Source organism: Salminus brasiliensis, chromosome 5 (assembly GCF_030463535.1).
Source record: "Salminus brasiliensis chromosome 5, fSalBra1.hap2, whole genome shotgun sequence".
NCBI lineage: Eukaryota > Metazoa > Chordata > Actinopteri > Characiformes > Bryconidae > Salminus > Salminus brasiliensis.
The window spans coordinates 16,910,508-16,925,669 of record NC_132882.1 but is presented as its reverse complement, the minus strand read 5'-3'; the positions used below and the strand labels follow the sequence as shown (position 1 = coordinate 16,925,669).

At 41.2% G+C, this 15,162-nt stretch overlaps 1 protein-coding gene across 3 annotated transcripts in view; it reads right to left on the bottom strand.

The window, feature by feature from the left end:
* Nucleotides 1–10,923: 10,923 nt before the first annotated feature.
* The window catches only part of plppr5b (phospholipid phosphatase related 5b), a 61,440-nt gene continuing 57,201 nt past the window's right edge, over nt 10,924–15,162 (bottom strand). For all 3 annotated transcript variants that reach the window (XM_072679642.1, XM_072679643.1, XM_072679644.1), the window contains one exon: nt 10,924–13,502. In XM_072679642.1, the coding sequence (XP_072535743.1) occupies nt 13,473–13,502 (30 nt within the window). In that variant the 3' untranslated portion in view covers nt 10,924–13,472. The remainder of the gene's footprint in view (nt 13,503–15,162) is intronic.

Sequence of the window (15,162 nt, the reverse complement as noted above, 5' to 3'; positions counted from 1 at the left end):
ATGAACAGAGGTACCTTGGGGGGTGGAGGGGGGTGGGGGGGATTCGGATGATTCGCAGGCCCGCTTACTAACAGGGGCCCTAAAAATGTATTTAATTTTTTATAACTATTTCCATGTTAAACTATCAAACTTCTATCATTCATATGATGATTTCTGAAAAATGTTCGCATGTGTTCTTGTATTTTTCTTGTTTGACCTAAAGTATTCTATTTACATTAAATGGTTCAGTCAGACCAGGTGTAAACTGCAGTTGTGAGCAGTGACTGCGAGTTGGGAGGAAAGCATTGTCTTGCACCAGAAATGCAAAGAATAAAAAACAAAGACAGGTGAGAGAGAGAAAAGGACGGCAGTATGTCTCCCAATTGTTCAGGATGGAAAGTGGGTGTAATCTGTGATTGATGTAAATGAACCCTTTGGCTTAGTCCACAGTGAAAAGGCTGGCGGTTTTTAATATCTATACAAAAACTGAGGGATTACATATCACACCTCTTTTAGCCAACATTTAATCAAAGGAGGCACAGTTTTTAGCAGCTATTCACACAAGTTGTCCCTACATCTGCCCTGTGCCAGGACAGATATAAACAGCTTCAAGCTCTGCAGCCCTGTCTATACCCATCCCCATGTCGAGCGGTGAGCAGCGCTGTGTTGAACAACTTGTCAGTTGGCATAACTGCAGGGATTCTTCTGCTACTTATTCATTATAACTTATATAATAATAATAATATTACTATAATTATTATTATTAATTAATAATAAGAATTATTATTATTAAAACCATGCTCATTATGTTGGTCTGTGTTAGTTTTTGCTGGTCTAGTGTTGGTCTGGTGCTGATTTCGGGAATTATATTTGCACCTTCAGAAAAATTAGTGTTTACTTTACAGCTTTTGGTATCTTAACATCAGGAGATCAGCATGCTAACTGTAGCTAATTGTGAAGCATATGGCTATTGTGTAAAATAGCCAACTGGTTATACCCATGTTTTTTACGCTGCTGTTGTCAAACATTACAAGCGCAGGCTATTTACTAATTTATTACAGTTATGTGTTTGTCTTGAGTATTTACAGCAGAATTGTTACAGTTATATGTTACATTGTCAGGGTTGGGGGCAGTGAGGGCCAGTGTAATATTTTTTCATGGGGTTCAAAATCATTGGCAGTGCCCCTGTGTATGAATGACCCATCAGTTATCATACAAGACTATTTTATTGTTGTGCCCCGTTTGTTTATTTGTTTTTTGACTATTTTTAGATCCTAAATAAGCAGAATAGAAACCTGTAATTGAAAAACCTTCTTTTCGTGATACACTTTCGCATTGCTCAGTGTGGATTTTTGGTTTCTTTGTCAAGGGATTTACCCTTCACTCTGGGTGTGAAAGAACAGGCCGCTGAGCTGCATGTTAGATGCTGAAGTAGGTTACCCACTTGGTCTAATCACATTAAACATTTAACGGCTCTCTTTAAATAACATGATGCCCTGAAATTATTGCTTTTATCAGCAGTTTATTTTATGCAAAATTGAGAGAGAGAGAGAGCAATAGGTACTGTAATTGCTTGCTTACTCACTGTCAGTTTTGGAGAAAAGGCAGAATTATTTCATATCCTGAGCGCTCGACATTTGATTTACAAGTTGGCACAGAGTTGTGGTGTAGACAGTCTTCTTGATTTGTGAGACTGGAACCTTTGTGTTATTACCATAAAATCCATCACTTTCAGAAGGTCATCTTATTGTTTATTTGTTTATGCGCCAGAAACTGTTTTTTCTAGTCAATTGCTTTTTCCTTCACAAACATGTCTTGTCATTACTGGCAATGCTTGTACTCAAGAAGTTGTTTTTTTGAGTTGTACCACTCTACATTTTCAAAGGAAAAACACTCCTTAATCCACTTCAGTTTCTCAAACATTGCACATTGAGTCGTGTCTGTCTCCAGCTGATATCAGAATCATCTGCAATTGAAATGATGATTACCAGATTATCCGTTCAAACATACGTTGTTGCGAATGTAAGTGGGCAATTATTGGAAGGTTTGCCATGGTCTGGAAGAAGACCTAAACTGTGACCCTCAACTGGGAGGAAAATCATTGAAAGCCCAATATTGCTGTGGTATCCATTTTTGTGATGAGTGGATGTGAACTTCTGACCAGTTGTATATATGCCATGCTCTAAATGCACAAACAATCAGCTTGTCTAGTCCCTGTAAAAAAGTATTGCCAATAGAAAAGGACTCGCTGGAGCAGATGAACCTACTGAAACATGAACCAACTGGCACCATGCCTAATGCCAGGCATGGACTAGAGGCTTATAAAGAACCCCAGCATTGAGCTGTGGAGCAGTGGAACTGTGTTCGCTGGAATGATGGTGCTCCATCCAACTCCTTAGGTAGATAAGGTGGTGAGTTGGGGGTGACCCAAAATCTACTAGAAAGCATTCACTGGACAGTAGAGACAGCTACTACAACAAACATAGAATGCAGTGTTTTTACAATCCTTAATGTTAGAATAACTTTGAGTTGTCACAGTTCTGTATAGCAGTGTTTCTCAACCGTGGTCCTGGAGGCACCCTGCCCTGCACATTTTAGTGGATTCCCTGATTTAACACACCCCCTGCAACCCAACAAAAAGGCTTGTTAATAAGCTGATCAGGGGTGTTTTAAACAAGGACAACACTACAATGTGCAGGGCAGTGCCTCCAGGACCAGGATTTAGGAACGGTGCTATATACAACTACTGCCTTGAATAAAGCACCCCATTTATATGAAGTAAAATAACAAAGCCAGTTCATTTTGCATATTAGATGTACTGCCTTTTTTGCCGTGTATTGACATGTATGATGGCCTCCTTCCTTGCACAGAATAATTATACCATAGAGATTGATAATTATGATACTTTCCATAGACAAACCCATTTCTGTTGCCAAAGCTTCCATTCCAGTCTTTATGCAGTAGGAGATAACCATGTTCAGACATACCTAAATTGGGACTCACCCTATGCTGCTTGAGTTTAAAACTTTCATAAATCTGCTTGGTCACATTTGCTAGAGCCTTCATAGCAATGACTGACTTGTGATATAAGAGACCTGTAAGCAGTGGAAAGTTCATTTGCATGCTGTCATTCTCAGCAGCTGGTGCTTGGTTGAGAAATCTGCACTTGGCACATTGCAGGCTTTTAGGGAGTTCCTTATCATTGAGAGTTATGCTAGTGTCAGGTGAAATGTGCACGTGTCTCTGTGCTCAGGTGGAGACCTTTACTCTCAGAATCCAAAGCCTGAGAGGCTGACAGTTCAGACTAGACTAGAAGGCCCCAAAATACCCTGAAACTGCCAGCCATTAATTCTCACCAGTTTATAGCAAGCTGTAAAACACTGTGGGATGTGTGTAGAGGGAATAGACATGTTTGCAGAAAGTAAATCCACAGCATAAAACGTTAGCTTTTCTGTGAAAAGCAGAGACTGACAGAGTGCAGGTGTAGTTTGAACCTGAGCCTCTAAAGCCGTTTGTTGAAGCTTACAAAGGAATGAAGAAACCCTTTGTATTCTCTGTTGACAAGTAGAACCTGCTTTGCATGCTTCTTGCTGATTGTGGTGACCTCACGCAAGTAGTCAACTGTTACCAAGTTCCTCCTTAATGTTGTACGTCTCAGTGGTGATGTGGAACTGGGTGTGAAGTCAGTGTGTGAATGTGACTCACTGCGCACCTACATCAAGTCTTCAAACCATTTAAAAGTGTCATCAGGGGACTATGGTGGGATATGGTTTCTGCTGAAAATAAACCCAAGAAGAAAAGGTAGGTTTGATTCTTCTCCTTGGCTTCATGCTTTGACCAGTTTTTCGTCTCAGAGCGGATTTCTTCTACAATGCAATACAAATGACACTACCTCATTAATTCACTCCTATGGTTTGATGTGATACTGTATACATACAGATGCCCCTTTCACGGAAATGTGCAAAAGTGTTGCCTACTATCTCAACTCGTAATCAGCAGTGAGGAAAACATGGGCTGAGAGAGGGTAGAGTCTGGTCTCTCAGAAAATGAGGTGTAATGAACAGGGTGACTTTCTGCTTTCAGTTTTGTCCTCTGCAGACTCATTTTCCACATGCCTCCAAAGGCTTTCCCTGTATTCGGAGTCTGGGTCTGTCCTCTTTTCTCTCTGTCTAGTCATGCTGCTTATAAGCCACTAGAGCCATCATAGGCTCAGCATGATGACAGTATGTCAGTAATATACAGAAGTGAAAGAAGAGCCAAGAGGGGAACACATTCCAGTTCTTTGGCAAAGGCTTGTTGCTATGTCTGTCTTTAAATAAGGCCATTTAAGACAAGTCACCTACAGGACTGATGTGATTAGAGGCAAAGAGAGACCGAAATAATTACAGGACATTTCAGGAGTCATTGGACATGGAGTGCAGACTGCCATCGCTCTTAAATGAGAGGTTTGATGAGCTGTAAAAAAAAAAAAGAAAAGGGCAGCCGCTGCGTTCACGGCTCACATAAACATTAAGGGCTTCAGGGGCTGAAGTTCCTTTGCACTCTGATGTACCTTTCTTATGCTGGCTGTTACCAATGTAGATACCAGACATTAACGACTCCACTAAACACAATGAAGGTGGTTACATCTGAAACAGTAGATGTCAGCGTTATTTCCCTGTAGCAAACAAGGACATTTCTCCCCCACTGAAACCAACATAATCACAATTAAATCAGATTTAAATCAGAAAAAAAGCTTTTTTTTTATTCCTACTGACTGCCAGAGGCATTGCAAAGTACAGTGAATGCTTCTCGCACAGGCCGTCGTCTGTCTCTGTGCCGTGCTGGCCTAGATTCTAGTGCAGCCCTTACCATTATGACTAGGGTGACCATATTTTGGTTTACAAAAAATGGGCACAGGGGACAGGAGGGTGGCCCAGTACGGACTGCAAAAGGCAAATGTCTACATGAAATAAAAGCCACATCCCAGACATTTTAGGCAATTAAGAAATGATGGCTTTTTTTTAATCCCACATTTTTAGGTCCCAAAAAGAGGACATGTCCTAGAAAACAAGGACATATGGTCACCCTAATTATGACAAGCCTGAATAGAAGAAGCAGCCTATTCCATGCAGGGGTCTACAAAAAGAGATGCAAAACCTGCTGCTCTGCTGTATATAGTACTGGCACTGCCTCTAAGTACCAGGAAGTATTTTCAGCTTTTCATTGCTGAGTCCCTTCACTTAAACTCACTAAGTGGAGTGCTACTTCTTAATACATCCCCCCAACCCCCCATTCTCGAGAGCATCCAGTGATACACTATATGGGCAAAATATTGAGACACCTGCTCTTTCATTGTTTTTTCAGAAATCAAGGGGCGTTTGTCCTCCTTCTGTTGGAGTAAATATGCCTACTGTCCAGGGAAGGCTTCATACAACATTTTGGGATTTTGCTGTAAGGATTTGATTGCATTCAGCAACAAGCGTGTTAGTAAGGTCAGGATGTTGGATGGGTGCCAACTCCCCAACGCATCCCAAAAGTATTGGATGGAGCACCATCACTCCAGAGAGCACAGTTTCACTGCTCTACAGCTCAATAGCACCTCTAGCCCACGCCTGGCATTAGGCATAGTGTCAAAGGGTTCATGTTTATCTGCTCCAGAGAGTTGTGAGGCCTAATTTGCAGACATCTGTCCCTCACTGGCTTTTAAAACGGTTAAAATGTTGTGAGTTGTTGAAGCTCTGAGTAACACTGAGACTGACAGATCAAAGTGTTATATATCTAAAGTGTATTTTTGAACATGAGCATTCACAATGCAGAACAGATAACTCACACACCCATACCTACAGTTTACTGCAGCTCCACAGATATAAGTCTCTTCTTCATATTTTTTGTGCAACCCTATATTCTATGCCACCATACATAAAGCAACTCAACAGCAAAGCAGTAAGGCACATTTTCCAGAGCAACACCTGTTAGATGGGATGAGGGTTCTTTCAATTTCTCAGAGATGAGAATTTGCCTGTCTCTGGACTTGTACACAAGGGTGGGTTAATTATCTTAAGGATGCTCAATACTTCTACACTTGCTTAGAAAGTTGCCAAGATATTTATCCTTGGTTTTTAGTCTTTAGGTGGAGTTAACTACAGGCTACACCCACCATCTCTGAGGCTTCTGTGCTTAAATGGTGTCTGGGTGGTTCTGATGTCACGCTATGCCCCAATTCAGTGCATCTCTGTCAGTTCTTATCCCTCAGTGTGTTATGAGTCAGTGTGCTGAGCTAGCTTTCAAACAGCACACTCGTCATTTCCTGTTTTGCCAGTCTGGGCCTTGAGGCATTATATTGACTTAACTGATGGATTTCGTCAGTCAGATGCTCAGTAGAGCTTAAAGGGGCTACTCTGTCTAAACAGAGCCTTTCACAATAGTGGCTGAAGACAATTTCTATAGCCTACAGAGGTCAATCAAGCAGCTCACAACAGGATCAGTAACTTGCCACTTTCTCCTGAGTATATTCACATTGTGGGTGGTGCTGAAGGGTGTTTTACTGATGAAGGAAATGGCTACTCAGTCATCTTGCATTAAATCTTGGAGTCTCCCATTTGAGCAGATCCTATTTGTGGAATATCTTACGCCCCTCTGTTACCCAGATGGTATAAGAGGACTGCCCACTGGCATTCATGCTGGATCTGGTAGTACCACATCTACAATTAGCTTTGTCTGAAACTAGCAAGTTGTATATATATAATGATGTAATGCTTTCAATAATACACTTTTATCACATGAAAATGATGCTCTGCATTTTGTAGGAGTCTCGCATGGCGTTGTCAAAGGCTTGAAAAGCTCTTATAGATGCGTTCAGAGCATGCTGGTCTCTTTATGTATTTGTTGCTGATGTGTCAACAGAAAAGATGAAAAGAAAAACCTCTGCAGTGCCTGGGAGGGTTTTGATGCAGACAACAGACCAAATGGTAAGCAATCAAACTCATTCAGCCCCTCACCAATCCCACTTGTAATAGTGAGAATACTAAAAGCAAAGCCTTATTCTGCAATGGGCCCGAATGGATAAACAGACACTGAGCACCACTTCCTCCAAGCTACTTTCAGACCTGGTTCAGTTTGAGCGTTTGGTCACATGGTGTTTTGTTTTCATGCTGCACACAATGGTGTGCGCCCCTCGTCTAATCACATAGCTTTTTTTCACCTGAATTCCGCGCTGGGATCAGGAGGCAACCATTATGTGCCTCAGCGCTCAACCTGAATTCCAATGCAAGTAGAAATCAGCGTGCCTGGTACACCATGTGCACATGTTTCCAATCACACTGGGACACAAGGTGAGAGGCCTCGTTTGCAAATGTTTGTCTTTCACTGGCTTTTTAAATTGTGAGCAACTGCAGTGGGAGACGCTTTGAGTTTGCTCTGCAGTGGCTACACTGAAGCTGGTATAGCATAGGTAGAGCAACCTTCTGAACTTGAGCATCAGGCATCTATAACCTTCGGCCAATCCCATATCTGAGAAGTGTGAATCTCATATCATCATCTGCATGAGGCTAGAGAATATTCAAGTATGAGTGGTAAGGCATACTTCAGCCATCTCTACCACTGGATCAGTGACATTTGGGAGTAATGAGTAGTGTCTTGTCCCCGGAGTGTCACAGAGGGCCAGTGTTATGGAGGAGAGAGATGGAGAGTAGCTAAGTCATCGATCAGAGCCAGGCTACGCCAGCTTTAGGTCTGACATTTATGGTTGGAGCCTGTGATTAATCATCAACTAACAAGGCACAGGCCTCGCAGTATCCCTAATGTAGCTGCTCCAACACATACTGACAAGAGTGAGCACAAAGAGAGAGACAGCACTTTTAAATTAAGACCAGTCCTAATTACCAAAGAAATATTTTGCTGCTGTCCAATGAAGAACAGGTATCTGCATTTCTCCCCATTTCCAGTTTTTATTTCCCATGGTTTGAACCCTGTATCTTCCCTTACACTGTGTGAATAATTCTGGATGAATAGACCAATAGAAATGATCTGAATTACATTTACATTGACTTCAATTCTAAGTTAAGACCATTTTTGCCATCTCCTGTAAAGTCACCATTTTAGAGATACATGCTTTTCACTGGACAGTGACAATTTATGTTTTCCTAAAAATATTTTTTGCCAATAAATTTGACAAGAACAGGTAAGGTTTATAGCCAGAGTCTGTGGAGAGACTGTAATTGTATGCCAACGAGCAACACTACTAACTCAATTCAAGTGCATTGACAGACACCCCCAGTCAGGCTCCACAACAAGATTAAAGTAATTCCTTTCACTGTCAGTAACCATGAACACTCTTTCATTTATTACAGATGATAATGCGTTTTATGGATGCCACAAGGCTAAACAGCAGATTAAGCAGAAATGCAGATATCTGGATGAGAAGAACATTGTGGTGGCACATCATTTATTAAGGGAACCCTGGTCTTCTAGCTCAGAAGGGAGTGATGTGGCAGAAAAATTGCCCCCAGGATTGGATGCATCTCAAGACAATGCTCTCTCCACTACATCTCCTGTGGCCCTCCCAGAAGAACCGAGCTGTTTGAGCCAAAGCTCTTCTGACACTGCCTGTTTCCCAACAAATAACACTACACTCATTAACCCGATGATCCATACACGAAATATCATTTATGGTCTCAGCCCAGTGCGGACAAGCAGCTTAGAACTGAAGCGTACCCTGCCCTTGATACGATGGGCTCCTGCAGCATCTCGTGTGCAGATGACTGAGGAGCCGGTGGCCTGGCGAAGTAAAGGATTTGTTACAGTGAACCGTGAAGCAAGGCCTGCTGAACCACCACAGTTCTGGAAAAGGGCATCTGGCAAGAAGCTAGAGGGGTGCCATGGGCAGCTAGCCAGGTTGGCACATCTGCAGGTGCAGTCACCCAACAACGCCCCGTCTGTGGCCAGAACCAAGCCAGTGATCCACAGAGAGGCCGGGCTAACTGTGGGTCATGGAGGGGTACAGGTGCAGGACAATCATGTGGAACAGAACTTCAGTTCAAAAGCAGAGACTAACGACATTGGGCCAGCCTCAGAAGTATGTACACATAAACAGGCCCTGTATAACTGCCTTTGGAGCACCACAACACAAGCAGAGTCAGGACACGACATAGAACTGGGACAACAAAGAGCCATTTCCATGGGCTGCTCAAATGTGGGCAGGTGGTCGGTAAGAAGCTGCTTGTTGCAATACTTCCTTCCTCAATTTAAAGAGCATTTAGGCTTGGGATAGCCATCTTTTATGTCATTTTATGACTGTATGAGTCCGTCTCTGCTCTTCCTTCAATGCAAGCCTCAATTCAAAACAAATTGCCATTAAAAAGCCATTTCTTCAAACATATCTTTATGTGACACAATGGGGCTGCAAGTCCTTGTTGTGGCACTGATGGATTTTTCTATAAAGGTATTGAGCAGTGGAGTGAAAATAGTGTTCTCCAAACCTATACAACCCCCCCCCACACACACACGGTTTCTTATGGAGCCATTGCTCAGAAAAAAAGAACACATTTTCAGGTGGCTATTTTAAGATTGCTTAAGGTACAACAAGAAAGAAGGAGCCCATTTTTGTTCCAAATATCTTGCACTTCTTTCTCACACACAATGTGTTTTGTGATTCTGTCCAAGCCGGTGGTAAACCGGCAATTAGCATCCATGGCAACCAAGCGCGTGTCACAGTGTGAAACAATACCATTCTTGAAAAACACGGCTCACTAAAGATGCACTGCACAATATGAATATTGAACAGAGGGGAGAAGCTTTATTCAAAAGACTCCTTCAATGACTTGAATCGAACAAGGAGATCTGTGTGCAGATTGCATTGGAGTCATGTTTGAAGAGCAACAGAATCATGAGTTTTTTGTGAAAGACAATACACATGATTGAAGAGGCGCAATTGATATTGCTATTAGGTTTCAATTGGCATGAACTGGCTGGAAAAAGCAATAATATGTTGGAAATGAAAACAGGCAGCAGAGAGAATTTTTTTTATGATAATTAAGACATAATTAAGGGAGTCGTGAGCTCTTCATGCACTATTTTGTCTGTGTGATTCTGTAAACAGCTCACAATTGACAAAGCTTGACTGTGGCTGTAAATAGCATGTCCCAGGGCCGAGATGCATTTTCAGTCCATCCAGTCCCATTGACTTCACATTCAGCAGGTGGCTTTGTGACTTGCAGAGTTGCACTCTCTTTGAAATTATAATGTGCTACAAAGAGTTATTTGAGCAAATCCAAAGAGGAACCACTTTTGGTTCCATGCAGAACCATGTTTGTAATAAAAATATTGGTCATAAAAACACTTCACATTAAATGGTCCCTTTGTGGCATCACTCAAACAATACTTTGTAGCACCTTTATTTTTAACAGTGCAGGGAAGGCTATGGCTTTTTGGGTGCCTTAAAGCCTCACTGTGGTCATTTACTGTTTTACCACAGTATCCCCTCATCCTCATCAGTGGTTCTTACAGAATAGAATATCACCAATAGACCTAGTATCAAAGTGTGGTAACTGTGATGGAGTAAGAGGATCTCTGCCTACTTTTAACAACATGGAAGAAATGAATGACGGTGGGGAAAAGTAGACAGACTGAGCTCTAGGCTGCCAAATGACAGATACACATCTGAGGCCACTGATCATCTACTCATCTCCACTGATTGCTTGTTTGTGTGTTCTCAGGATGTGTTGTGTCAGACAGGACGCCAAGGAAGCAGCGAGTCCTCCACCGTTTTCCATGACGTCACCTTATTCCACGTTCTTCAAGTTCTGCAGAGCAAACCAGTCCATTTCCCACAAGTCAGGGGCCAGAGACACCTCAAGGCACTTTAGAGTCTGAGGCACTTAAATTCATTCGCAAAGGAACACTGTACGCTGTACTCAGAACAGGTCATGGAGATGAAGTCACTCTGACAAACGTAAAAAGCCGAGCAAGGTCAGAATATTATTTTTTATTCAAAGCCTTTAAATTTCATTTCCTCTACAGTGTAAAAGGTCATAATCTGATGAAAGTCTTTAAGGGACGCAGTGAGCTGGAATCATGTCAAACTAACAGGACCAACCTACAACATCCATACAAAACCAACAGCTACACAGGTGGTAATGTCACAGGTGAACAACATAGATAGAAATCAGCAATTAAAAAAAAGTTCAGTTAGGTTGCAAGAATATTCCTTTTACAACCATTAATTCTGTACAAACTATAAAACAAATAGGAAATAGAAGTTGTGAACATAAATAAATATGCAAAATATAAACACTATAAACAAATCGGTATTTCAAAATGAGAAAGGAATCCTGCCATCCGGTTTGAGCGGCTAGCCGATGTGTTGTAACACAACTCATTTTCTGTCTTTTCTTACATTAAAGTAGCTTAAGAATGAAGTACACATGGTACAGTATGTACTTTCTGTGTCATTTTACACACACTCAGACGTACACACACACATACACATGCGCACACAAACACACTGCACAAACATAGGAAAATAAACAGCCAAAAAACCCTGACAATGTATACTATATGTGCATGTTCACTCTTCATTGTACATGCCTCATTACTTTTGATATAATACTGTTTGTTTTACAAGCACTGCAGTAGCTTTAGTCCACACTTACCAGACTAACGACTTCTGATTATCACTAGACTTATTCCTTAAAGCAGCAGTTTAATAGATGTTTTCGTATTTCTCTCTGCAGTTGACGTTTTCACCATGTTGTCTTTTAAAGTGCTAGAATTCTAGTGCTGATTACATGACGTTTGTGTGTAAGTGCATCAGCAAGAATTATAAAAATATACCATATCATGGCACGCAGCCAAATGGGTCTATGTCAATGGGTTCTTCATCAGTGATACTTGTGAAAGAGAAAGCTTCAAATGTTATTGCTCTTCTATGAATTGGTCACATCAGCAGGAAACTGCAGCTCTAAATGGCAATATCATTCTTTGTAAGAGAAGGTGTATATAGCACCTTAAAAATGAATGCTAATCTTTCAAAGGGCACTATTCTATATACCTATTGCAAATAAATGTGCTACTTCCATCCTCAGGATTCAATTCATATGATTAGCTTTTTTTATTTTCTTCTCCGAGTCTGAGGTATCTTGGTTTAATTATGTGACAGATGAACGAGGGCCTTTCTGGCATCGCTCTTGGCTTTGCGGACGCTTCTGAATGTAACATAACCAATTAACAGGTTGGCCATTAGGTTAGAGATCAACATTACATTTGAAGTTAATAGAAAATGAGAACAAACAGTAGAAGACTAAAAGTCTAAAAACAACCTGGCGATGTCTGGGCCTGAGAGGAATGGAATCAGTTTCCAGCAAAATGCTCTTTGCCCAACTGACTGGTTCAAGTGATGTATCTCTGCTATGAATGATTAAATCATTGCCCCAAATTGAACATTAGTTAGACTTCTATTTAGGAGAATTGCCCAGAATGCCTCGCTGAGAGAGCGCTTGTGATTGTCTGCACGGCGGATCCATTCTTCACGAACTGAGAGGGAGGAGGATGCATAGCACACTTGTAAAAATTAAGGTGCTTCAAATGGCTCCTTGAGTGATGCCATAGTAGAACCACTTTTCTATTTGTAATAGAGATTGTAGAGATGTGCAAGTGTAAAGAACCGTTTCTTAAGGTCTAAAAACCTTTAAAATGTTTTTCACACACATCTCTATTACAAACAGTAATAGAAGTGGTTTTTCTTCTGCATCGCTCAAAGAACCATTCAAATAACCTAATTCTTAAGGAGTGCAGATAAGGCTATGCTCATTGTGGGTGCCTCAAAGCTTCATTGTGATCATTTATTGTGTTACCACCATCTCGTCTTGAGCAGCGGTTCATATAGAGTAGAATATCGTACAGATATATAAAAACTATATTTATACTAAATTGAATATTCTTCTTGGGACTTGTGATTGCTCAACATCGTTCACTGAAGTGCACTTCTAAAAACAGAAAAGAAATGTGTGATGACTTGCATTTATTTTGTGGGCAACTCCATTCTTTTTTTTTTTTCGTGTTAAATGAAAGCATTAAAAATGATGCCACAAAAGTATTATCATACATATGATACAGGAGTGGAAAATAAAGGAAGAAAATAATACACTAATCTACAGCAACAAGTTGAGTTCACTCTGAATGTGAAAAGAGGTCTAATCCATCTGTCACCATCAAAGGCTTCTTACACAGACACAGTCTCTCCAGTTACACACAGTGAATCTTCAGTTGAGCTCCAGTTTCCAGGGGTCAAAAACAACAGAACAGAAACCGCAGGGGCAGGGTGTGTGAGCAGCAGCACACCGTTATTCGTGGACAGGGCCGACAGGTTTACACACACACATACACGAAGGGGAGAGTGATCCAAAACAACATCATAGAGGATATGACTGATGCGGTTAGCATTGCACCTTGACTATGATGACTGCACGGTAAAGAGCGTGGATGTCCAATGTGTCTGCCACACTGCCGACTCAAGGTCATGTGACTTCATCGAAGGCGATGTGATTCTGTGAGAGACAGGCGCAAGAGATACAAGGTGAGCAAACACTTCACAATATAAAGAACAGCCCATTTACATCTAGTCACACACGCCAAGCCTTTCTTCATAGGGTCTTTTCCTGCACCAAAACTGACCATGTTTACCCTTCATGCAGATACAGGCTACAACATGTCACTTTAGTAAACTGTCGGAAGACACTAATGTGTTAGGACAGAGACTCCTAACATTTCTTGGCTGGGATCTTACATCTATATCAGATGACTTCGGGCAGCTTTCTGGAGCCGGTTTGGTGGTGAAAGGAAGGGGAAGGGGAATTTCGTATTGCCATTCCAGCTTTGTGCCTTTAAAGCAGCCAAACCTGCCACCCAGAGACTGATGCAGGTGTTGGGGAAGAGCACACGTTTAAAGCAGGGGATGCAACCATGCAGCGTTGCCGCTATCAGTGTGCTATTATTAATTAATATTATTATTATTAATTGTGCTACCTTAATAATCTTGTTCAACTGCCATATAGCCCCTGTCTGCGGGCCAAATCTGAAAGCAAAGGAGGTGTCGTCAGATGCAGTCATTTGTACACAGTCATGACAGAGGGGCTTCTTTCAGAAGAATATTTGGATATTACCTTAGGAGAACATGCTGCATTTCTTGCATTTTACTTTCTATACTAAAGGTGCCGGAAGGGTCTTCTGGAGCAAATGTGAAGAATCACATTTTGTTCTTTAAAATAGTTAAATGATAATTTTTTCATTCTTCAAGGCAGAAGCAAAAATTTTAAACATTTGAGCCAACATTTGAGCTCACAAGCTTTAGTTTAATTCTGTGCTTCTCACAAAACTACATTTTCACAATAAAGTCCACCCACAAATATAAACTGCACTCTGAATGAGGCCATGTAGGTCACACACACATTACAGGCAATCCAGTCATAGAAAACAAGGTAGAAAGCACTGATTTTATGTGGTGATAACATTTACAGTGGTCAAAGCAGACATGCACATGCTGTAAGCCCTATGGAGGCAGATTTCAACGAGTTAAAGGAGCCATTGCCATCGGATGAAGCTCGGTTAAATAGGGTTAAGAAAAGGTCTTTCAAAGCAGTTTCCTTTAAATTGCCATTTAAATATTTGTATTTCTTTTAAATAACCATGAAAGGATCGCTTCAAGGAACCTTCTGGCACCTTTATTTTTGAGAGTGTAGCCTACAAATAACAATGCTGAACAACTTGTTAGCTTGGTTTCTGCACTTACATATACAGCATTCTTCAAAAGCTTTATTATCACATAAATACCAGCACATAGAGTATGTTTTCCACATGCAAACCGACTGCCTTGAGCTGTAGACAGTAAGCTATGAGATTGTGAGAGTTAAACACATCTGAGAGAACAGAAAATAATACAGTTATCATCAGAGATTTACATCACTGAAATGTAATGTGACCCCACATCAACACAGTGGTAGAGAGATTCAACCTTTGAGTAGACAAATGACGTTGTGTTTCAGTGATATCTGCTTCAAAACGAAACATTCTTGCGAGTCCAAGAGAGAAAACATTGCCGTGTGTCCTTTCTCCTGACTCTCTTCCACTAGCACTGCTTTCAAATGTATTATACGCTGTGACAGTGGCCTGATGTGGGGGCCGTTTTTTTGTAGACAGCCGAGCAATACG